This window comes from Choloepus didactylus, chromosome 14 (assembly GCF_015220235.1).
Source record: "Choloepus didactylus isolate mChoDid1 chromosome 14, mChoDid1.pri, whole genome shotgun sequence".
NCBI lineage: Eukaryota > Metazoa > Chordata > Mammalia > Pilosa > Megalonychidae > Choloepus > Choloepus didactylus.
The window spans coordinates 26,087,870-26,114,143 of record NC_051320.1 but is presented as its reverse complement, the minus strand read 5'-3'; the positions used below and the strand labels follow the sequence as shown (position 1 = coordinate 26,114,143).

Sequence of the window (26,274 nt, the reverse complement as noted above, 5' to 3'; positions counted from 1 at the left end):
CTGGACCTCCACTTTGTCATGTGGTCATTGGTCTAGAACAAGGTTTCTCAGCCTGGGCGCTGTTGACATTTGGGGCCAGATAGTGCTTGTTCCAGAGGCGATCTTGTTGAGCGTTGTAGGACGTGTAGAGGTATCCCTGGCCTCTACCCACTATATGACAGCACCCCCTCCGTGGTAACAACCAAAAATGTATCCTGACATTCTCAAGTGTCCCATGGGGGCAAAATTGTTCTTGCTGAGAACCACTGGTCTAGAATCATATTTTTTTCAAATATATTCTAACTGTAAAATGGTATGATTCTAAGAGTTTGCGAACATGATGATTATCAAAGACTTGTGATGAATTTTCTTCTGTGGAGTGACATGAATGAAGACCTGAGCTTATTTTACTTTTGCCTTTTGGAAGGCTTTTTTGATAAGGATTTGATATTGCTATGGGTTTTGTGTCTCGCAATAAAATTGGAACATTCAGGTATCAAAATGTGAAATAGGGCATGGGAGAAAGGCTTTGAACAAACAACACTTTATATTTATATATTGATATGTCTGATTGGTTTGTGCTATCCTTCTGGATGGGAGGTACTCGAGGTTTTCGTTAAAGATAAGTCTTGGGACATTATAAACATTGAGAAATATTTCTTGGATGGATGGATGGATGGATGGATGGTTGGATGGGTGGATGGATGGATGGATGATTTGTTTTGGCTAACTCAGGTACCTTTAGGGACAGTCTTTCACCAGTGATGCATATAAATGATGATCATAGAAGCAAAGGAAAGAGATTGTTAGGTATGAGCTCTACGGAGCACTTTCAGTCTTACCTGGTTGCCCCCACTTCCACTCTGGGTGTGTGCCCGCCTCTCTGTTCCATGCCATTTCTGTACACTCCTCTCCTCAGCTCTGTATCTTTCCTTACGTTTTTCCCCTTTTCACAGCAACCACATCTGTGACTCCACATTTGGGCATTCCTGAGTGAGGAACTGCTCAAACTTTTCTCCACTGGCCATTGAATCAAACTAGTAATGTGATTCCCCATCTTCTTTGAAAATCACTTCCTTTTGATTTTCCGGAGTCCAGTATCTTTCTTTGAGCAATTCTAGAGCAATTAAAGTTTTTGGTGAAAGAAGCCTGTGTGAGAACTGTGATTCTTTGTTTTCAAGTTTACGTCCTCACAATGTTGTTATTGATTCGGTAGGGAAAAGTATTTTCTCCAGTTTACAGGTAAAGAAACCAAGGCCTAGATTTGTCAAGACACAGAACCAAGTGCCTGCCATAAGTGTATAGCTTCATTAGATTTAGAATTCCTGAGCCCGATGCTGAGACCAGGTCCAGAGGACCAGACTAAAGGGTAGACTCGAGGCAGGAGAGAAACTTTAATTAAGAAAGCATTGAATCTGGGGTACCAGAAAATCAAAGTATTTCTCTTTGTGTTTTGGATTAAGGTCATAAAAATGATTATCTAGGGTAGCCACCTGATGGTGCCATAGCTTGGACTTAATGGGAATAGCTTATCTAAAGTGGACAGATTACTAATTATCAAGAACTTGCCTATTAATTTTTAAAAAATCAATGTTGCTTACGACCTGCTTCTTTTCTCTCCTAGGCCTTCTCTCACCATGCCTCACAGGAACCTGACGGGAAGCTGCAATGTGAATTGTGGGTGTAACACGCATGAGTATGAGCCGGTCTGTGGATCAGATGGAATCACGTACTTTAACCCTTGCCTGGCTGGCTGTGTTAGTAGCGGTAATCTCAGCACTGGGGTGAGTGTATTTCACGAACTCGTGTTCTGCCATTAACCCAACATCCCTTGGCAAGGACACATGAGAATTCATGTGCAACTCTGATGACTTTGTGTCCCTTCTCAAGAGGCTTCAAATAACCTACAAAATGCCTTCTGACAGAAACCTAGAGGAGAGAAAATTATGCGGTCCTATCATTTTTTTTTTTCAAAGGGATTATTGGAGCATTTGGGAGAAGTGATTTGTTTCCTTATCAGCTCTGTCCTTCTTTACATTCTGTGCCAGCTCAGTGAAACTTGATAAGGTTGAGCGCTGGGCCTCGCATTTGTGACTCTGACGGGGCCGTGTGCGAGCTTTGAAGGGCAAGATGGCCACTGCCGGCCGTGCTGAGAAGAGACGAGACAAGCGCCTCCCGCACAGGAGTCTGTGGAGATGGGCGACAGCCATTTTTCATAGACTATCAGTTCAGACTTTTTTTAAACTCTCAGAGTAAAGATATTTCTGTCAGTTCAAGAATAGGCTATTTTGAGAAATCTCTTCCCCATGAATTATAAATAGGCTGTAATACTGTGGGAGAAGGTTTTCAATATTATACTCAGTTCTTTATTGAGCCTGGTTTGATTCTTTGCATAAGAACAGATTGTAGGAGTCTGCTTTAATCAAAAGGGTAAAATGCCATTTGCTTTTTCTGTGCAGTTGATAAGGGTTTCTGTCATTTGCCGCATGTATCTGGAATGTCAAATTGAATATCTGAATTTTAACCTATATTGATCAACGGACGATTCTGTTGCTGGCTCCCCTTATATAATTGGTGAGATCCAGTGTGTGACCAAGTTGAAAGAGACAAGGAGATCTGTTAGCCTTGGTAGTAAGTCAGTTCTTCAGGACAGAGCCCTTTGTTCTTTTAAAAAGGCCAGCGGTTCTTTAAACAGCTGGCCAAAGAGTGTCCCATTTTTATAGTTGTTCTTCCCACGGCTCTACGTGGTGGAAAGGTGACAGTGACAGTGAATTCAGCTGACGTCCATTCAGTAAAAAGCTACATAATAGCAAGAAGGTGAGTTGGTTGGTTTAACGTTTGTTGGTTTGTATTGGCATTGTACAACACCCAATAGTGTTTCATTTTTTTTTTAAATTTAGTATTTGTATTTAAATAGAAACACTGGCAGTTAACTGAAGACTTTGTTTCTGTTGCTTACTTCTGATCCTCAGCCCTCTAGAACAGTGCCTGACATGTTAGTAGGTGCTTGTAAATATTTGTTGAAAAAAAAAATGACCAGTGCATTTGGGTTCATTGGTGTCTTCTGCCGGGGTCTGGAAGCAGCTCTGGGCTGGGGCCACAGATGCTGGATCTAACTTCCACCCATGAATCAGTTTCTCGTCCATAGGGTGTTGTTCACCAGCTAATTAAACGAACTGTTTGAATGGAACAGCCAATGAGATTTCATAATTATTGATACTGAAATCATCACTGTCTCATTATTGAATCTTCTACATTTAACAGACATTTTCTGGGCTCAGGGTTATGCCTGGTGCTCTAGTGAGCACAAATAAAAATAAAGCTTGGTTCCTGTTTTTGAAGGGCTTCTCTAATTGGAGAGCCAGAGAGTTAAACAGCAATCGAGGCAGCATATAACGATGAACAAAAATGAGCATGTGGAAATGTGAACATTGAAGAATTGAGTGTGAAAGCCTCTTAGAAAAGGTTGGGTTTTAAAAACTTTCGATAAGCAGATTTTGGTTCGTAGGACCCTGACTGTTGTTAATGGCGAAGATATTTTCAATGAAGTATTTTTGCATTTTAAAATATTAGCATTGCTTGAACACATTTTTACTTACTTGTCTTAGTATCACCATGCCACATTTTGCTTTTGATTGGCATACAACTGGTCTTTATTTTCTTTGCATAGATACGGAATTATACAGAATGCACCTGTGTCCAAAGCCGACAAGTGATCACTCCTCCCACCGTGGGACAGCGCAGCCAGCTCCGAGTGGTCATTGTCAAAACCTATCTCAATGAGAACGGCTATGCTGTGTCTGGGAAGTGTAAACGGACCTGTAACACCCTCATCCCATTCTTAATTTTCCTTTTCATTGTCACATTCATCACAGCGTGTGCCCAGCCATCAGCCATCATCGTTACGCTCAGGTGAGCAGAGGATTCGACTTAGAGGGCAGATTTCACACTTAGAGTTGCTGGAATACTTACTCCAGAGCTCAGGGCTGATGCAGTGTTATAGTTTGCTAAAGCTGCCAGAATGCAAAATACCAGAAATTGACTGGCTTTCATAAAGAGGATTTATTAGGTTACAAATTTACAGTTCTAAGGCCAGAAAAGTGTCCAAACCAAGGCATCAACAAGAGGATATCTTCACTGAAGAAAGGCCGGTGACATCTGGAACACCAGTCAACCGAGAAGGCATGTGGCTGGCGTCTGCTGGTCCTTTGCTACTGGGTTGTGTTGCTTTCAGCTTCTGATTCCAGTGGTTTTGTCTTTAAGTGTCTCGCTTAGCTTCTCTGGGGCAAATTCTGGGTTTCATTTCTTGGGTTAACATTTCCTGCCTCTGGTTTCAACCAGCTGTCACCAAAATGTTTCTGTGTGTTTTCTCTCTAAGTGTCTCTGATCTCTCTTCAAAGTGTCTCTGCTTTTTAGCATCTCATAGAGGACATAAGTAAACTAATTAAGACTCACCTTGAATGGGCTGGGTCACATCTCCATGGAAGCAACCTAATCAAAAGGTCACACCCACAAATTGGTCTGCCCCCAGTCTTTTTTGGGGTACATAATAGATTCAAACCAGTACATGCAATAAAGCAGGGAAGAAAGCAAAACTAGATTGTATAGGCACGCCTTCAGATATTTGCCTGGTGAACTTGAGAGTCATGCATTTTTCTGTTCATATCAGGAAGGGAAAGGAAGTTGGTAGCCTTTTCATACTCCAGATATTTCTTTATTCAGTTGGGTCCCATTCCTATTGTTTAGTGAAACTTGTTCTGGGTGCCTTTGGTTCAACTTCAGGAGTTGAAAGCCATTCCTGTGTTAGCTGTAAGAAGCCTGTTCCCAGAAGAGAGCCAGAAGTAATTTGGTGAAGTTGCTAAGTCGTGCATATAGAAAAGGTTATTAATAGTCCTGGGATCAGTGACAGTTTATGCTGGGCCTGCAGTTCAAAATGCTGATCTCATTTATTTTACCATCATTTAAAATTTTGGAGTTGAGTCAAGGGAAAGAATAGGCTAGGAAATGAAATTTTTCAGTGATTCATGCTGTGTTTTCTTTGCTGTATTAGCTATATATACTGTTTTTGTGCATTTTTTTAGTAATAATACATGGAATATACCTTTTTCCAATTAAAAACATTGACACTAACAATTAGGGTCTGATAATTTAGTGTCAACTAAAAAAATGCTGACACTAAAAATGTTGAGGTTAAAAATTCAAATGTGCTATTTAAATGTGTTGGTGTTTGCAGTGAAGACGGTAGCAGGCAAAGGAAGGGGGCACATGGTGTGGCAAAGGAGCAGGAGTGCACCCAGGTTTGGGGGTTTGGGGGGCAGTGCAGTGAGGGGGTAGGAAAGGGAGTCCGTCCTGATCCTTCCTCATTTTCTTCTCCCGGGCTCCTTATGTAAACCCCCAATGGTGGGCCTGGCAGAAAGCACTACGGAGGTGTCACTGATTAGTGAGGGCCCTTAGGCCGTGTGCTTGCTTTGTCTGCACTGTGCATGCTTGGGCTCCATGTATTGGATGCCAAGTTAGATGTTTCCAAGGAAGCCATTCTTGGACAGTAAAATAATAGCATCTGAAAGCTCCCTTGCCTTATTCACACAATTCCTTAGCTTGCAGATATTTGTGAAGTGACAGCTATATGTATAGCACTGGGCAGATTGCTATCAAGAAATAAAGAAGTTGGAGAAAAGATAAGGGTATCTAGGGGATTTTCTGTTATATACCCAGAACCCCATGTGTATAGGATAGAAATGATAAGGTTCTTCGTTCAAAAGAATATGAATCACTAATATGTTTACTCAATCTAATTCTTTGAACTTTAATTCTATAGATGATGTTAAATAACCCATATATGGGCTACTCAATTTTTGGCATTCAGACAGGTCAAAATCACCATTTGGCTTCTAAACCAAATTTCAGAAAAGGACCCCTGTAATCTTTGCTAATTATAAAATGAATGGAGTTCAAATCTTCATGTCATGCAGGAGCAGAGTTTTAGGAAAAGAGGAAAAAGTGAGGGGCTAGCAGGGGCTGTTAGCCCTATCACTGAGTTTTGACTTATATCGTATACACTTTTTAAACTTTTTTCCTAAGCTTTTCTTGAAGAATTACGGGAGTAATTTTCAGTTTGCAGACCTACCGTTCTGGAAAGTGCAGGCAAACAGAAAGTAAGAATATAGTATTTCAGATAAAATTCTTGAAAATGGATTTTTTGGAAATAGAACCTTTTTTGAAATAGTGCTAATTTGGGAAGCTCAGTTAGAGTTGTTTCTGTATCTTGTGCTATGATGAGCCTTTGACCCTCCACCGGACTTTACACAGAAGGAATTAGAGTTAATCAGTTTTCTTGAGTGTCTTCACTGGGGTGAAGTGATTCAGCCGTCAGCGGTCATGCTTGCCTATTGTTAGTACATTTTAGCAAATTGAATTTTTTGGCACAGCATCTCTTGTCCCCGGCTCTGCTCTCAGCAGGTCTTGATTTAGCAACTATTTTAAAACGTTTCTTTCCTTTTACCATAGGTCCGTAGAAGACGAGGAGAGACCATTTGCGCTGGGAATGCAGTTTGTTTTATTGCGAACACTCGGTATGTTCCTGAATTTCCAAGCATGCCTCTTAGTTCCTCTTTGCAGATGGCAAATTCTCACTGTCCTTTACAAATGATGAGTCAAGTTTTTTGTTATCATTAGGAGTTAGGCTTTCAGGTTCCTGGTGTGGGCACAACTTCCTTAATTTCTGATTTGAATGAAAAGTCCAGCCATTCTGTCATATGAGTAAACAAAACAAAACCAACTTTAGATGAGTCCCCCTTCCCCCACTAGGCTAAATTCCCCAGAAAATTGTGTACAGTAAACAATATTTGTACACAGTAAATAATATTGAACCAGTTTGTGGTGGGCTTAGTGTTTTGAGGTCTTTGTCCCTTTATGCCTTTTTAACACGAAAGTGCTGGGAACTGATTCTTATTTTATGGGTGAAAATTTTAGTTTCTTTTTTATCATCAATTTATTGGACTGGGCAAAGAGTATTAGTTTTCTGAGGAAAAAGAATAAAAAAATTCTACAAAGAAAAAAGAAAATTCCCAAAATTGACGTTAGGGACAAACCCTACAAGGCTTTTCCTTCTCAATAAGAAAAGCACATTATCATTAGCACTAGGTCAGTGATGTGAGCAGCAGAAGAATATCATTTGATTTTTACAAATACCTCATCACCCTGTGATGTCTTCAGGCCATGCACGGAAAATAAGTGTGTGAAGTAGCCCATTCCCTTGATCAGTTTCAATGAATGTCTTTCCATCATCAAGCTTATTTCTTCTTTTTAATGTGGCAGCCTGATATTTTCTTTGACTGTTATTCTTCCCAGTAATCAGCATCATTGTCTATAGGACAAAAAATTGTAATTTTTTTTGATTTAAATTTATTCCTTCAGTTTTGAAGGGGAAAACATTTTAAAATGGAATCATCTGACCCTTTGAAGCAGTAATCTCTGGAATTCACAGTTTGTCATATGTTGTGGTTGAGAATGAGCACTTTCCAGGGAACACCAGAACGGAAAAAGCCTGAGTGTTGTATCACTAAGACTTCTGAAATAATGTTTTAAAAGCATGCTGGTTAAAGGAAATGGTGACATACTTTGATATATAGATAAGAAGGTTTGTCCTCTATTTCTCTTTGAAAACGAAAAAGTGCTCTATTCAGGGAGGAAATTTGTTTACTAACGGGGTGGTTGAATTGAAAAAGGAAAAAAGGGGAAAAAACCCAGTTCCTCCTTTTTGCTCTGCTTGTCTCTATGCCACGGAGCTGGGGTGTTTAGTGTGGAGGTGAAGGTGGAGGTAAGTCAGCAGATGTTCACTGCAGCACCAAGAATATGTGGAAGGAGAAAATTTAGACATTTATTATTTAATTTAACCTTTTCTTAAGTTCTGTTGATCGTCAAAAGTGTAGTTAGGCTAACAAGCCAATTTCCACTTCCCCAAACTCCAAAGGAAAAAGAGTTTTAAGTACTTCAATAAGGTTAAAATTCTAAAAAATAGATCCCATTTTAAATAAATACAACTTATTAAATAATATGTCACAACCTCCTGGGCTTTTAATCCATCTTCCGTTCCTCCTATCAACTCTTACTGAGAATCCACAGTCTTCCCTGCGTGGGGTGACAGATTTGCAAAGAGTTTAAATACCATGTGATAGTTGGTATATCGGAGGTATATACAAAATGCTTTGGGAGTGCAGTGGGGTCTGATGAGTCAGGAATTTTAAGGAGGGCTAGATATTTGGGGGTCAGGGTACATACCACCAAAGGGCATAACGTGGTGAAGGAAGTCTGTGGGGTAGACTTTCTTTCTTATTGGAGTGTAGAGAAATGTCTAGCCCATAGTCTGAGCTATGAAGCTACTACTCATCCCAGATGTTTCACAAGCTTCAAGGATGACTTTTATGCTATAATTATTTCCACACCCCAAGTGTCATTATAAATTTGCCATTTGATGTGGCATCTGGTTTACAGGGGAAATGCTTTCCTCATACTCTTCCAACATCCAAGCACTATAACTTAACCCCACAAGAACTAAGTGTAGTGAATGTTGATGGGTAAAGAGTTATAGTATAGCCTCTTGAGTATTTATCAAGTAAAATTTTTAAGTTTGAAAGGATTCCCTAATTGCATTTGTAGCAACAGGTATTTAAAAGAAGTATTTAATACTTTTTAAAGAAGTTTTAGATTTACAGGAAAATTAAGCAGATAGTACATAGAGTTCCCGTATACTCCCCACCCCACTCCCCGCCCCCACAGTATGCCTTCTTAATAACATCTTACATTAGTGTGGTATATTTGTTACAACTGATGAGCTAATATTGACACATTGTTATTAATGAAAACCTGCAGCTTTTTTTTTTTTTTTTAAGATTTCCTTAGCTTTTACCTAATGTCCTTTTTCTGTTCCAGGATACCATAATTATATTTAGTTGTCAGGTATCCATAGGCTCCTATTGGCTGGGTCAGTTTCTCAGACTTCCCTTGTTTTTTTTTTTTTTTTTTCCATTTTTATTGAGATTGTTCAGATACCATACAATTATCCAAAGATCCAAAGTGCACAATCACTTGCCCCTGGGTACCCTCATACAGCTGTGCATCCATCACACTTAATTTTTGTTCAATTTTTAGAAACTTTTCATTAACCCAGACAAGAAATAAAGTGAAAGATGAAAAAAGAAAAAAAGAAAAGGAAACTCTAAACCTCCCCTATCCCTAACCAACCCCCCTCAATTGTTGACTCCTAGTATTGATATAGTATATTTGTTACTGTTTATGAAAAAATGTTGAAATACTAGTAACTGTAGTATATAGTTTGTAATAGGTATATAGTTCTTCCCTATATGTCCCTCTATTATTAACTTCTAATTGTATTGTCATACATTTGTTCTGGTTCATGAAGTGATTTCTAGTATTTGTACAGTTGATCATGGACATTGCCCACCACAGGATTCAGTTTTATACATTTCCATCTTTTGACCTCCAACTTTCCTTCTGGTGACATATATGACTGAGCTTCCCCTTTCCACCTCATTCACACACCATTCGGCGCTGTTAGTTATTCTCACATCTTGCTACCAACACCCCTGTTCATTTCCAAACATTTAAGTTCATCCTAATTGAACATTCTGTTCATACTAAGCAGGAGCATCTACATTTCTTCCACAAGGCAGGAGGGAGAGTCAAAGAAGGTAGAGAGGCAAAAGAAAGAGGAAACAAAAAAAATGACAGCTAGGAAGCAGCAAAAGGAAAAATAACCTTAAATCAAAGTAGAATGAAGAATCAGACAATACCACCAATGTCAAGTGTCTAACATGCCTCCCCTATCCCCCTCTCTTATCTGCATTCACCTTGGTATATCACCTTTGTTACATTAAAGGAAGCATAATACAATGATTCTATTAGTTACAGTCTCTAGTTTATGCTGATTGCATCCCTCCCCCAATGCCTCCCCATTTTTAACACCTTGCAAGGTTGACATTTGCTTGTTCTCCCTCATAAAAGAACATATTTGTACATTTTATCACAATTGTTGAATACTCTAGATTTCACCAAGTTACACAGTCCTAGTCGTTATCTTTCCTCCTCTCTTGTGGTGTCTCACATGCTCCCCATCTTTCTCTCTCAACCGTATTCATAGTTACCTTTGTTCAGTGTACTTACATTGTTGTGCTACCATCTCCCAAAATTGTGTTCCAAACCACACACTCCTGTCTTCTATCACCCTGTAGTGCTCCCTTTGGTATTTCCTGTAGGTTAGTTGTCTTGTTCACAAAGTCTCTCATTGTCTGTTTGTCAGAAAATATTTTGAGCTCTCCCTCATATTTGAAGGACAGCTTTGCTGGATACAGGATTCTTGGTTGGTGGTTTTTCTCTTTCAGTATCTTAAATATATCACACCACTTCCTTCTTGCCTCCATGGTTTCTGCTGAGAGATCCGCACATAGTCTTATTAAGCTTCCTTTGTATGTAATGGATCACTTTTCTCTTGCTGCTTTCAGGATTCTCTCTTTGTCTTTGACATTTGATAATCTGATTAGTAAGTGTCTTGGCGTAGGCCTCTTCATATCTCTTCTGTTTGGAGTACGCTGCACTTCTTGGATCCGTAATTTTATGTCTTTCATAAGAGATGGGAAATTTTCATTGATTATTTCCTTTATTATTGCTTCTGCCCCCTTTCCCTTCTCTTCTCCTTCTGGGACACCAATGATATGTACATTATTGTACTTTGTTTCATCCTTGAGTTCCCGGACACGTTGCTCATATTTTTTCATTCTTTTCTCCATCTGCTTCTTTGCGTGTAGGCTTTCAGGTGTTTTGTTCTCCAGTTCCTGAGTGTTTTCTTCTGCCTCTTGAGATCTGCTGTTGTATGTTTCCATTGTGTCTTTCATCTCTTGTGTTGTGCCTTTCATTTCCATAGATTCTACTAGTAGGTTTTTTGAACTTTTGAATTCTGCCATATACATGTCCAGTGCTTCCTTTACAGCCTCTATCTCTTTTGCAATATCTTCTCTAAACTTTTTGAATTGATTTAGCATTAGTTGTTTAAATTCCTGTATCTCAGTTGAAGTGTACATTTGTTCCTTTGACTGGGCCATAACTTTGTTTTCCTTAGTGTAGGTTGTAATTTTCTGTTGTCTAGGCATGGTTTCCTTGGTTATCCAACTCAGGTTTTCCCAGACCAGAACAGGCTCAGGTCCCAGAGGGAAGAAATATTCAGTATCTGGTTTCCCTGAGGGTGTGTCTTAGAAAATTGCTCCACCCTTTGATGCCTTGGGTCACTGTGCTTTTCTGCCCAGCAGGTGACGCCTGTTAGCCTATAATTCTTGACTGGTGTGAGGAGGTATGGCTGTGTTCCCCCAGGCTCTGGGGTCTGGTTCTGAATGGAAAGGGCCCCACCCCTTTCCTCCTAGAGAAGACAGACCCCCCAGGTGGAGGTCATTAGCATTTCAATGGTCTCGCTCTCTGCTTGTGCTGTCTCCACCCTTCCCAGAGTCACAGCCCTGGAAACTGAAAATGACTGGGGCTTTCTCCACTGAGCCAAAAAAGAAACAGATAGTCCCCTTCAGACCCAGTCCAAGGCAACCCTCTGGCTCTCCCAGGTCAGTCGTCACCCAAAGCCTTTGTCTGTTTTTTGGGGCTGCGTACCTGTAGTGAGCAGTTCACACTCGCTACTTAAAACCCCATTTGGAGCTCAGCTGAGCTGTATTCGCTTGCTGGGAGAGAGCTTCTCTCTGGCACCACGAGGCTTTGCAGCTTGGGCTATGGGGGAGGGGGTCTCCCGACCTGGTTCCGCAGGTTTTACTTACAGATTTTATGCTGTGTTCTCGGGCATTCCTCCCAATTCAGGTTGGTGTATGATGAATGGATGGTCTCGTTTATCCCCCCGCAGTTATTCTGGATTATTTACTAGTTGTTTCTGGTTTTTTGTAGTTGTTCCAGGGAGACTACTTAGCTTCCACTCCTCTCTATGCCGCCATCTTGCCCGACCTCGTTCTCCCTTGTTTTTGATGAACTTGACAGTTTTGATATGTGCTGGTCAGGTGTATTGTAGGATGTTCCTCCAGCGGGTTTTGCCTGATGTCTCTTTCCTGATTAGCCTGGGATTATGGGGTTTTGGAAGCAAAATATATTTTTACGATCCTAAAAATCACCAAAACATTCTGACTGAATTACAAACAGGAAGATTATATTTATAATTTAGTGAACTTTTTAAACAGTTTTTTTTCATACACTGTACAATCATTCCAAAGTATATAATCAGTGGCTCTTGGTAAAATCCCCAAATTGTGCATTTATCACTGCATTCGATTTGAGAACATTTTCGTAGCTCCAAAAAGAAAAATCACATACCCCTAGAATTGACACCTAGCATTGGTGTGGTACCTTTGTTACAATTGATGAAAGAATATTACAATATTACTGTTAACTGTAGTCCATAGTTTGCTTTAGGTGCATTTGCCCCATATATCACCCTATTATTAATACCTTGTAAAAGTGACATAAATTTATTGTAGTTCATGGAAGAAGATTCTTATATTTGTGCTATTAACCACCTTCATCATCCACAGCAGGGTTCACTGTGTTATATAGTCCCAGGTTTCATCCCTAGCTTTACTTCTAGCGACATACAAGACCCTAAACTTTCCCTTTCAACTACGATCACACATAGAACAATTTTGTGCTGTTAATCACAATAATGTGGCACAATCACCTCTCTCCAATTCCAAACATTTACAGTCAAACCTATTACAAATTCTGCACAAATAAAGCATCAGCTCCCCATTTTCTGTCCTCTACCTTCTGGTAACCTATATTCTAGGTATTAACTCCATGAGTTTGCTTAGTATATTTAGTTCACGTCAGTGAGATCATACAATATTGGCCCTTTTGTGTGGGGCTTATTTCACTCAACACAGTGTCCCCAAGGTTCATCCATGTTCTTGCACACATCCGGACTTCGTTCCTTCTTACAGCTCAATAATATTCCATCGTATGCATGTGCCACATTTTGTTTCTCCGTTCATCAGTTGATGGATATTTAGGTTGTTTCTGTCTTTTGTCAATTGTGAATAATGCTGCTATGAACATTGGTGTGTAGTTGTCTATTCATGTCCCTGCTTTCAGTTCTTCGGGGTATACCTGACAGCGGGATTGCCAGATCATATGGCAGTGCTAATACCAAGCTTCCTGAGGAACTGCCAAACTGTCTTCCACGGTGGCTGTACTATTTTACATTCCTACCAGCAGTGAAAACGTGTTCCTATTTCTTCACAGTCTCTCCAACACTTGTAATTTTCTGTTTGTTTGATAGTGGCCATTCTAATAGATGTGAAATGATGTCTCATTGTGGTTTTGATTTGCATTTCCCTAATAGCTGGTGATGTTGAGCATCTTTTCATGTGCTTTTTAGCCATTTGTGTTTCATCTCTGGAAAAAATGTCTATTCAAGTCTATTGCCCATTTTAAAAATAAGGTTGCTTGTCTTTTTATTATTGAATTGTAGAATTTCTTTATATATTTTGGATATTAAACCCTTATCAGATATGTGGTTTCCAAATATTTTCTCCCATTGAGTAGGCTGCCTTTTTACCTTCTTGATAAAGTCCTTTATTGCACAAAAGCATTCAGGTTTGAGGAGGTCCCATTTATCTATTTTTTTCTTTCACTGCTTTTGCTTTGGGTGTAAGGTACCCACCTACCACAAGATCTTGAAGATGCTTCCCTACATTTTCTTCTAGGAGTTTCTTTGATCCTGGATCTTATATTTAGGACTTTGATCCATTTTGAGTTAATGTTTGTATAGGTGTGAGATAGAGGTCCTCTTTCATTATTTTGGATATGGATATCCAGTTTTCCCAGCTCCATTTATTGAAAACACTGTCTGTCCCAGTTGAGTTGACTTGGCAGCCTTGTCAAAAATCAATTGACCATAGATGTGACTGTCTATTTCTGAACTCTCAATTTGATTCCTTGGGTCCATGTTATCTGTCCTTATGCCAGTACCATGCTGTTTGTGCTTGAAAGTCAGGAAGTGTGAGTCCTCCACTTCATTCTTCTTTCTCAAGATGTTTTTGGCTATTCAGGGCCCCTTTCCCTTCCAGATAAGTTTGATGATTGGCTTTTCCCGTTCTTCAAAGTAGGTTATTAGAATTTTGATTGGGATTGTGTTGCTTCTGTAAATCAGTTTGGGTAGAATTGACATCTTAGCAACATTTAATCTTCCAATCCAAGAACACAGAATGTCCTTCCATTTAGTTGGGTCGTCGGTGATTTCTTTTAGCACTGTTTTGTAGTCTTCAATGTGCAGGTCCTTTACATCCTTGGTTAAATTCTTTCCTAGATATTTGATTTTTTAGTTGCTATTGTAAATGGAATTTTTTCTTGATTTCCTCCTGACAGTGCTCATTATTAGTGTATAGAAACACTACTGCTTTTTGTGTGTTGATCTTCTGTTCTGCCACTTGGCTGAATTCAATTTATTAGCTCCAGCAGCTTTGTCATAGATTTTTTTTTTTTGAAATAAATTCAAATTTATAGGAACAGTTGCAAAAACAATACTAACCCCATACAAAGAATTCCATCATACCCTGACCCCCCTCCCCTGATAGCTCAATCCACCAACTTTAATATGCTGTCACATCGCTATTTCTTTCCCTCCCTCCCTATCATCCATCTTCTATTGCTCTGTCTTCTGAACATATGAGAGCTAGCTGCACACATCCTTGAACATACACTATAATTCACGTATACACTTCCCATGAACAAGAGCATTCTTTTATGCAATCCCATTAAGCGCAGCTACGAAGTACAAGAGATTCAACAATGATACAAAGCTTACATTCTTTATTTCCTTTTCCTTATGTCTCAACTATGTCCCTTTGAGCCACCTGTCCTCTATCCTTCAATCCCATCCAAGCTCATCCTTGGCATTCAATCGTCATCTATTTAGACTGTCTTTTTTTATTTTTTATTTTTTTCAGTTGTGGAAACATATATACAGCCTAAATCTTCCCATTCCACCCCCTCCCTAGCCTTCCATTAGTGGGATTAATCACATTTAGAATGTTGTAATGCTCTTTCCCACCATCCATTACTAGAAATTTCCCTTCACCTCAAACAGCAACCCTACACTCATTTCTTAACTCCCCATTGCCCCTTCCCCCATTTCTCTTAACCCAAACTCTACTTTTCATCTCTATGGTTATATTCTCTGATAATTTCTTTGTATTTGCTGTGGGGGTTAAAATTAACCTCTTAAATCCATATCAATCTTGTTTTTCTTTGATACCACCTCCACTTCAATAGGACACATAAACTATGTTCCTATACTCCTCCATTGCCCCACCTTTATATAGTTGTCTAAAATTACATATTTTACATTGAGTTCAAAACCACTGATTTGTCATTAGAGTTTGTGTAATTTATATCATGTAGGAAGTAAATAGTGGAGTTACAGTTCAAAAATTATTGACTTCTATTTGTATTCCATTGTGGTTGGAGAACATGCTTTGAGTATATTCAAATTTTTTTTTTTTTTTTTAATTTCTTGAGGCTTGTTTTATGTCCCAGCTTATGGTCCCTTCTGGAGAAAGATCTGTGATCACTAGAGAAAAATGAGTGTCCTGGTGCTTTGGGATGTAAGGTACTATATATGTCTGTTAAAATTCTCTATATCTCTGTCTCCTTTCTTTGTTTCTCTGCTGGTAGGGCTCCTTTTAGTATCTGAAGTAGGGCAGGTCTTTTATTGGCAAATTCTCTCAGCATTTGTTTATCTGTGAAAAATTTAAGCTCTCCCTCAAATTTGAAGGAGAGTTTTGCTGGATAAAGTATTCTTGGTTGGAAATTTATCTCTCTCAGAATTTTAAATATGTCCTGCCACTGCCTTCTCGCCTCCATGGTGGCCGCTGAGTAGTCACAACTTAGTCTTATGTTGTTTCCTTTGTATGTGGTGAATTGCTTTTCTCTACCTGCTTTCAGAACTTGCTCCTTCTCTTCAGTATTTGACAGTCTGATCAGAATATGTCTTGGAGTGGGTTTATTTGGATTTATTCTATTTGGAGTTCGCTGGGCATTTATGCTTTGTGTATTTATATTGTGTAGAAGGTTGGGGAAGTTTTCCCCAACAATTTCTTTGAATACTCTTTCTAGACCTTTACCCTTCTCTTCCCCTTCTGGGACACCAATGAGTCTTAAGTTTGGACGTTTTATTTTATCTGTCATATCCCTGAGATCCATTTCGATTTTTTCGAATTTTTTCTCCATTCTTTCTTTTGTTCTTTCATTTTCTGTTCTGTGGACTTCTAGGACACTGAGATGTTTTTCAGCTTCCTCTAGTCTTGTATTGTGAATATCCAGAGTCTTTTTAATTTGGCCAACAGTTTCTTTTATTTCCATAAATCTTCTATATTTTTATTTACTCTTGCAATGTCTTCTTTATGCTCTTCTAGGGTCTTATATCCTGGGCCATGGTCTTTTTGATGTCCTTTAAATCCTTTGCCATGTTTTCGTTCCTCAATTGTAGTTCTTTGATTAATTCTGCGAGGTACTTTGTCTCTTCTGGTGACTTGATTTGTGTGTTTGGAGTTAGATTCTCCATATCATCTGGTTTTATCATATGCATTGAGATTTTCTGTTGTTTTTGGCCTCTTGGCATTTGTTCTGCTCGACAGGGTTCTTTCAAGTTGTAAAAAAAAAACCTATCTAATTTTTCAGAAACACAGTTTGGTGACGTATGCTTTCTCTAACTAACCAGCAGATGGCATCTGTGAGTCACCTATACCTCTCAAGTCAGTTCTCCACCTTGTCCCCGTGGTGTGTGGGGAAATGATTCTTGTGGGGTTCAGCCAGAGAACTCAGCCTGGGTGTGTTGCTAGAGCCGTCGGCCCTGAATGTGGGGCGCTTGCTTGTATGGGTGGCCAGGGAGGAAGGACAGCCTCAATATTCAAATCCCCCCAGCTCCCGGAGATTCAAGGCCGCCGCAAGAATCCAAGACTTCATTTCATTTCAGCCCCAGCCCCTCTCTCTCGCTGTCCCACAAACCACCGGACTTGGCGTAGCATCCCTGGGTTCTCCGAGCAGGTCCCCCCGCCCAGCCGCAATCCTCCAGGACCTCTGCCGAGGGAATGCTGTGCTATGTCACCAGTGCACACCGTCCCTCAAGGGAAGCCCTGGGCTGCCAGGCCGTGCCGGAGTGCTTTCAGCCTGATGCAAAAATGGCCGAATGGGGTGTCTCAACACCCCCCTCCTCACACAGTTCCTCCTTCCCAGCTCCGGGACAACTGGCAGGGCTCTGGGCTGTGCGCAAGGCCCTGGGCAGGAGTTTATCCAGCCCTCCGGGGGGCCAGCTGCTAGCCGCGGGGTTTCTTTCTGCTTCTGGCTCTCCTCTCCATTCCCCAGGCCCCAAGGGTATCTGCAGCGGGCTATCTTCCGGGCCAGACACTGAGAGGCCAGCCCAGCCCCCTCTTGCTGTGTTTTACTGTGTGGTTCCCACAATCACAGCTGCAGCCACTCCTGGGTTTTTCCCTTTTTTTTTTTTTTTTTTTTAAAGAGCCCGTCGGTCTCCAAACACCAAACCCTGGCTTCCCCAGATTGCCGCGTGGCTGTGGGACTTCCAGCCAGCTTACTCACTCGTTTCAGAATGCAGACTCTCAGTTTCACCAAGTATACAGCCCCTGGGAACTAGCAGATCTCGTCCAGCTGGCGCATCACTGTAACCGGTGTTCTGGGTCACTCTCTGGTCCTTATCTAGTGTTTTTTACGGAGGTGTTCCTTTGCCCTGTCTCACCTAGCCACCATCTTAGTTTCTCTGTCATAGATTTTTGGGGGCTTTCTAAATACAGGATCATGTCATTTGCAAATAGTGAAAGTCTTACTTCTTCTTTCCCAATTTGGAAGCCTTTTATTTATTTTTCTTGCCTAATTGATCTAGCTGTAACTTCTGGCATAATGTTGAATAAGAGTAAGGCAGAGGGTGTCCTTGTCTTGTTCCCGAACTTAAAGCTTTCAGTCGTTCAGCATTGAGTACAATTATATCTGTAGTTTTCATATATTATCATGTTGAAGAAGTGTCCTTCTATTTCTATCTTTTGGAGTGTTTCTATGATGAAAGGATGCTAGAGCTTGTCAAAGAACTTTTCTACATCAATCGAGATGAGCATGTGTTTTTTCCCCTTCAATTTGTTAATGTGTATTACGGTAGTTGATTTTCTTATGTGAAACTACCCTTGCATACCTGGGATAAAACCCTCTTGGTCATGGTGTATAATTCTTTCAGTGTGCTACTGGATTCGATTTGCTAGTATTTTGTTGAGTATTTTTGCGTCTATATTCATTAGAGAGATTGGTCTGTAATTTTTTTGTAGCATCTTTATCTGCCTTAGGTATTAGGGTGATATTAGCTTCATAGAATGAGTTAGTAAGTGTTCCTTCTTCATTCATTTTTTGGAAGAGTTTGAGTAGGATTGGTATTCTTTTTGGATTGATTGTTAGAATTTCCCTATGAAGCCATCTTGTCCTGGGATTTTCTTTATTGAAAATAATTATTTATTTTTAAAAAGTTTTGGCTTAACAGGATTTTTTTGGCTCACAGTTTCAGAGGCTAGAATGCTTGCTTCCTTTGGGAGGTTTTTATGAGTATTTCAATCTCTCTGCTTGTGACTGGTTTGTTGAGGTCTTCTATTTCTTCTAGAGTCAGTGTAGGTTGTTCGTTTGTTTCTAGAATGTTCTCCATTTCATCTAAGTTGTCCATTTTTTTGGCATATAGTTGTTCATAGCATCCTTTAATAGTCTTTTTTTTATATATTTTTTTGGGGTCTATGGTAAAGTCCCCCCCTCATTTCTGAATTTATTTTCATCAACTCTCTTTTTGTCGTTTTGTCAATTTTATTGATTTTCTCAAAGAACCAACTTCTGTTGTTGATTCTTTCTATTGTTTTTAATTCTCAACTTCATTTATTTCTGCTCTAATCTTTGTTATTTCTTTTCTTCTGCTTACTTTGGGGTTCGTTCTTTTTCTGTTTCCTCCAAGTGTACAGTCAGGTCTTTCATTTTAGCTCTTTCTTCCTTTTTGATGTAGGCATTTAGGGCTATAAATTTCCCCCTCATCACCACCTTTGCTGCATCCTATAAGTTTTGATATGTTGTGTTCTCGTTTTTATTCATTTCAAGATATTTACTGATATTTCTTGCAATTTCTTTTTTGACCTACTGATTAAGAGTGTGTTGTTTAACCTCCAAATATTTGTGAATTTTCTGCTTCTCTGCCTGTTATTGATTTACAGTTTCATTCCATTATGATAGGAGAAAGTGCCTTCTATAATTTCAGTCTTTTTAAATTTAATGAGACCTGTTTTGTGACCCAACAAGTGGTCTATCCTGGAAAATGATCTATGAGCCCTTGAGAAGAATATATATCCTTGTGTTTGGTGGTGAAATGCTCTGTATATGTCTGTTAGGTCTAGTTCATTTATCATATTATCAAGTTCTCTTTTTCCTTATCGATCATATGTCTAGGTGTACTTTGTAATGATGAGAGTGGTGTACTGAAGTCTTTAACTATTATTTTAGAGGTGTCTATTTCTCGCAGTTTTTCCAGTGTGTGCATCATGTATTTTGGGGCACCCTGGTTAGGTGCATAAATATTTATGATTGTTATTTCTTCTTGATGGATTGCGCCTTTTATGGTTACTGTTTGTGTGGAATATCTTTTGCGAACCTTTCACTTTCAACCTATTTGTGTCTGGCGTCTAAGGTGAGTCTCTTGTAGACAAACATATAGATGGAGCATATATATATATATATATATATATATAATCCATTCTATCTTTCTGTGTCTCTTGATTGGGGAGTTTCATCCATTAACATTCAGTGTTATTACTGTAAAGGCATTACTTACTTCAACCATTTTATCCTTAGGCTTTTATGTCATATATTATTTTTGTCTCTTTTTTAAATTACCCTTACTGATAATCTTCACTTCTACACTCCACTCCAAGCCTCTCTCTTCTATCTTTTCCTTTCAGCCTGCAGAACTCCCTTTAGTATTTCTTGTAGGGCAGGTGCCTTGTTGACGAACTCTCAGTTTCTGTCTATCAGTGAATGTTTTTTATTCTTCCTCATTTATGAAGGACAGTTTTGCTGGAAAAAGAATTCTTGTCTGGCAGTTTCCTTCTTTCAGTATGTTAGATATATCATACTACTGCCTTATTGCATCCTTGGTTTCTGATCAGCACTTTGTCTTATTGAGTGTCCCTTGTATGTGATGAATAGCTTTTCTCTTGCTGCTTTCCAAATTCTCCCTTTCTTTGCCTTTTGACATTCTGATTAGCATGTGTCTTGGAGTAAGGTCTACCGTAATTTATTCTTTCTGGAGTATCTTGTGTTTCATGGATATGTACATTTATGTCTTTCATAAGAGTTGGGAAATTTTTGTCCATTATTTCCTCAAATGTTCTTTCTTCCCGCTTTTCCTTTTTGTCTCCTTCTAGGATACCCGTGATGCATATATTTGTGCACTTCATGTTGTCACTCAATTCCCTGAGGCCCTGCTTGATTTTTTTCCATTCTTTTTTTCTCTCTATTCTTTTGTGTGTAAGATTTCGGATGTTCTGTCCTCTAGTTTGCTGATCCTTTCTTCTGCCTGTTCACGTCGGCTTTATTTTATTTTTAATCTCTTCTATTGTGCCTTTCATTCCCTTAAGCTCAATTATTATTTTTTGTGCATGCTTTCAAATTCGTCTTTGTGCTCAGCCAGTGCCTTCTTCATATGCTTTGTCTCTTTTGCCCATATTTTCCTTTATCTCCTTGAATTGACTTAGGAGATCTGCTTGAACATCATTAATTAGTTATCTCAAATTCTGTGTCTTGTCTGAAGTTTTCATTATTCCTTTGACTGGGCCATATCTTCCTGTTTCTTTGTATGGATTGTAATTTTTTGCTGGTGTCTAGGCATCTGATTTTCTTTATGAGTTTATTCTGGAGGTCAGTTACTCTTTCTTGCCTAGGGTTTTCTTATTGACTGGTTTTGTGTTAAAGCTCTTCTTCAATCTTTGGTTTAGTATAAAATTCCCCTTTAGAATTGCTTGTATTTAACTGATCAGATTGTTTCAGCTTTTTTTGAGATTTCACTATTTGTGCAATTGTTTCACACAATATCCCCCACCTCCAGGAGAAAGCTTCCTTTCTCCATTCTTATAGGTATGTTGATCAGTTCTGTTTTTTTATTTGCCTCTCTATATGTTTAACACTCCTTTTGTTATCTTTTGCTGCTTTTACCTGGAGTGTGAAATCTGGGAGGAGGGTCCCCCCAGAGAGGACTCTCCTGTATCAGTTTTTCCCAGTCAAAGCAGGCCCAAGGACCCTTAAAGAGGGTGTAGATTGTTTGCAAAATGCCTTGGGGAGGAGACCCAGAAGGATGCCAGTTTTCTCTTTGATGGCTCCTTGAATCTGTGCTTTTCTGGCCTTTCCAGCAGATGGGGCTCTTCAGCCAATTGTTCCCGCAGTCCTAAGGCGTTACTGTGCCTTTAAATCTCAGCCAACCTCCCCCCTTGCTGGGGATGTGGTTGAGACAGAGCCTGCTAGCTACTTTTATCTGTGGCTGTTTGAAACTACTGCTCACATCCCAGACCCTGCGATCTGAATTCTGTAGTAAAAAGCTGCAAACTGCACTGGGTTGTGCCCGTTCACCTTTTTCTTGGGGGAACCACCACCCAAAGAAGGCACTGTTTCTCTAAATCAATCCTGCCTCCACTCCTGCTGGGGGTGGGGTTGAAACAGAGGCTGCTGTCTGCCTTCTGTCCTTAGCAGGTTGAGACTTTAGCTGTCCTTAGAGCTAGAACCCAGCAATCTGAGTATGCTAAGCAAAAACTGCAGTGCGTCACGAACAGACATTTGCACACCAGTGTTCATAGTGACACTATTCACAATTGCCATAAGATGAAACCACCCAAATGTCCATCAACTGATGAATGGATTTTAAAAAAATGTAGTTTGTGTATATATGTATATATATGTATATATGTGTGTGTGTGTGTGTGTGTGTGTGTGTATATGGGTTTGTGTGTGTGTGTGTGTATGATGCAATATTATTCATCAGTAAGAAGGAATGAAGTTCTGAAGCGTGCAACATGAATGATCCTCAAGGACATTATGTTCAGTGAAATAAGTTAGACACAAAAGTACAAATATTGTTTAATCTTACTAATATTAGCTAATTATAAAAAGTCAACTCTTACAGTTAAAATCTAGACTATAGGTTACCAGAAAATAGAATGTGGGTAGATAATGGGAGCAAATACTTAATGTACACAGAATTTCTAACTAGGTTGAATTTAACTGTTTAGGAATGAATAGAGATGATGGTAGCACACTACAGTGAGTGTAATTAACAGCACTGAATTATGTGGTTGATTGTGGTTGAAAGGGAAGGTTTAGACTAGAGTGTGTCACTAGAGGATAAAACGGGACTGTATAACAGTGAATCCTTTGGTGGATGATGACTGTGAATAATAGTACAACTTTTAAAATGTTCTTTCATGAACTAGAACAAATATGTCACTATTACAAGGAGTTAATAGAATGGTATATGGGAAAAACGTACCTACTACAAACTATGGACTGTAGTTAATAGTAATGTTTCAATATTCTTTCATCAACAATAACATATGTAGCATACCAATGCTAAGGGTCAACAGTGGGGGAGGATAAGAGGTATGGGGTGTGTTGGTTTTCTTTCTTTCTTCCTTTTCTTTTGAGAAAAGAAAATGTTCTAAAATTGATCATGGTGAGGAATGCACAATTATGTGATGATACTGTGAACCATTGATTGTAAACTTTGGATGGATTGTATGACATGTGAATATATCTCAATAAAATTGCTGGGAAAAAAAGCACAGCAGTCTATGCCTGGCCTTGCCGCCCGCCCCCACCTTTTCTTGTAGAAGGGCCACCTGTCTGCAAACTGTTCCCCAACACCCTGAGAAGTTACTGGGTCTGTAAATCAGTCCCACTTCTTCCCCTTCTGGGGGCGGGATTGAAACAGAGGCTGCTGGCTGCTTTCTGTCCTGGGCGGGTTGGAACTTTAGCTGTCCTCGGAGCTGGAACTCAGCAATCCAAAATCGCTCTTCAAAAGCCGCAATCGGTACCTGGCCATGCCCATCCCGCCCACCACCCCTCCCCTGTTCTCAGGAAAGAGGACTTCTGTTTCCAGCCGGGGAGTGGCTCCCGAGGTGGCCTGCCACGCGCCTCCACAGCGTGGAGAGATCTACTCACAGATCTTAACCGCCGTTTATCAGTCTCTACCTTCCGCTCTTCCCTGGACGGTGTAGAATGTTCTTCTGGCCTCTGGAGCCCCCAGACCATTGTTTCAGACAGCTCCTGGCTGTTTACTTGCTGCCTGGAGGACAAACCAAATCCTAGAGCTCCTATTCTGCTATCTTGGTTTGCTGATTCCCCTTAGTGAACATTTTAAAAATAAATATTGTGATGACGTGTGACATATATTTTAAAATGTTAAGTAACCCAAGAAAAACCCACCCCTCAGCTGTTTTTAGAGCCAACAGACACCTTGCTAATTTACAAATCTGTTTTCTCGTATATGATGTGCTAGATATTCATCTCTCTCTTTTTCTCCAAAACCCTAGCCTACATTCCTACTCCAATTTACTTTGGTGCAGTTATTGACACCACCTGCATGCTCTGGCAACAGGAATGTGGCGTACAGGGCTCTTGCTGGGAATACAACGTGACGTCGTTTCGCTTCGTCTATTTCGGCCTGGCGGCCGGCCTCAAATTTGTTGGCTTCATCTTTATTTTCCTGGCCTGGTACTCCATGAAGTACAAGGAGGAGGAGCTGCAGCGGCAGAGGTGGCGGGAGTTCCCTCTGAGCACCGTGAGCGAGCTGGTGGGCCGCCCCGCCCGTGCCATCGCCGAGAACTGTACCCGGACTAGATCCTGCCCGGCGTTCAGCAGCCAGGGAGAAGTCCACGAAGAGACTGTTCTGCAAAGAGGGACCCAGGCCACGGCGCAGACCCATCCGGGGCCCTGCCCAGAAGCAGTAAGTTCTTCAGCAGACCCGGGGCCAGAAGAGAACCCCGCTGCACTATAGCCTCTCTCCTGAAGCTTGGAAACGGAAGACTTTGGTTTTGTTGGTTGAGTTGAATATGGTGACTTGAGAAACACCTGTGCCTTCTTTTCTTTCTTTCTTTTTTAAGGTCTAAAGACAAAATCCTCAAACCAACAAAACTCAGTATAAACAGCCACTGTTGATTGAGGGCTGGATACCTCAGCAAGACTGACAGCCTTTTCCCTGTTCTCTCCAAGAAGGAGGAGTTTAAAGATGGGTCTGTTACCCTCTCTGCTATTTTAATTTAATGCTTATGACCAGTGTGGTGGAAGATGGAGGTACATGGTTAATAAAATCCCGGGAAGGGGCATGGCAGTGCATACCATTAGCATACACTTCAAACCATGACTTTGCATTTTCAAATCAATGTTTTTAGCTAGGAATACCTACTGTGAGTTCTGCTACAAAGCACAAATGAATTTGCCTCAACTATGCAATTTGATTGGAAAAATGTAAGTGCAGCATGTTACTCCTGCTTTCAGAGACTAAAGCAGGTCCGTTTTTGAAAATCAAAAGAAGCTAACCTTTTCCTAAAGTACTGTTAATAGCATTTTAAGCCATAGCAGAGTTATAAGTCAGGTAGACTTTTTAAAATGCTTCAGAGGAACAATATGCATAGCTTGAAAAAAGGAACAGCTAAATGTCATTTTGTGAGACACATTCTCTGTCTGCCCCATCATAACTGTAGTTAAAGAGACTGAGGAATCATATATCAGATAGTTAGAAAATAAACTCCAGTATTCTCCTTAGGGCCTTTAAAACTAGTGTGCTAACTGATATGGTTAGAAACTAATTTAAGATGCATAGTATGGAAAGAAACTGATGACTTTCTCATCCAAGGAAATTGCTGCAGAAATTCCTTTGCATTTTCAGGGCCCAGCCCACATAAGGGTGGCTAAGAATTGTAACCTTGGCACTCAAAGTAGTTGGAAAACAAAATTCTAGAGAAGTAAGGTTGAGTCCTACTTGATCATTTTAGTTACATGTTTAGAAGGAATGGCAAATCTGGTTTGTTTAGCTTCCATAGAAAATTGCCGTGGCTGCTCCTGAAATTGAGTAATAAATTAAGAAAGCTGTACTTGGGATATGAAAATCACTTTGAATACAGGAGGAGTGAGTTCTCTAACCTGGACCTAGATTATGATCCTAAGGAATGGTCAGAAATTATTTAAAATAAAGCAGTGCATCCAGCTGAATCCTACTTTACCAGAGTTAGAATCATTTTATATTTCCCTTTGATTCCTCTCTACTATAACGTTCCTGAAGTAATTCTGAGAGAAGACTTTTCTGTTCCTGAACGCACTTTGGGTTCATTATCCATCTCCTCCAAGGCCATCCCTTTGGCTTAGGCCCCACACGGAAAGCTGCCTACATGGTTCTTAAGATTTATGCCACTGAAGACCGATATCAAGATAACTCATGGGATCTGGCTGCTTAGAAAAAGGATCAGGACAAGTCAGATTTGGGAGGGACTGTAAGGTCTGAACACCAATAAAATCATGAACTGTTTCTGACGAGGATCCCGTGCTTATGGAGGGCTAATTTGTGAAATGGTTTCATGGGCTGGTTTGTCCTCTTCCATAGAGGGGCTGTGAGTGACAGAACTGTCTCATGATTCAACTTCTTGTCCTCCGACCGTGGCAGCACTTGGAGAATCGTGAGAACGTTTTTGAGTACAGGGTTACTTTCCTCTTCACCTAGAAACCACGTGGGTCAAATGGTTCTCTTGGTTGAGTGTAGTTCATGGAGAGGGTTATCACTATTAGACTGAATAATGGATATGAGGGGTGGGACCAGTGTGTTTAGGGGATAAGGAATTCCCTTTGGCCTTTGGGCTGGAATCTCGTGCAGGTGAGCATCTGGCTTGGTTAGATCCCAAGAACCACTGGTTCCTGTAGTTGCACTGTAATTGCACTCCTGTCTATCAAGCTTCTATCAATGGTGGTATACCTGGAAGGAGTTCAGAGAACATTCCTGAATAACTTAGTGTCGACTCTGGGCCTCAGAGTTCCTCTTTATCCTCAATGATCTATTGATCCTCCAGAAGAGAAAGTTCCTTTTAGTGGTGGAGCTGGAGATGTGCATTTTGGGGAGGGATGGTGTTTCCAAGTTTTTTCCTGGTCATTAAGAAACTGCATTGAGAGAATTTTGTT

General features: G+C 40.2%; 1 protein-coding gene across 2 annotated transcripts in view; it reads left to right on the top strand.

The window, feature by feature from the left end:
• Positions 1-24,239, top strand: part of SLCO5A1 (solute carrier organic anion transporter family member 5A1) — a 178,799-nt gene extending 154,560 nt beyond the window's left edge. For both annotated transcript variants that reach the window (XM_037803251.1, XM_037803250.1), the window contains 4 exons: positions 1,604-1,763; positions 3,650-3,891; positions 6,487-6,551; positions 23,640-24,239. In XM_037803251.1, the coding sequence (XP_037659179.1) occupies positions 1,604-1,763; positions 3,650-3,891; positions 6,487-6,551; positions 23,640-24,103 (931 nt within the window). In that variant the 3' untranslated portion in view covers positions 24,104-24,239. The remainder of the gene's footprint in view (positions 1-1,603; positions 1,764-3,649; positions 3,892-6,486; positions 6,552-23,639) is intronic.
• The last annotated feature ends 2,035 nt before the right edge of the window (positions 24,240-26,274 follow it).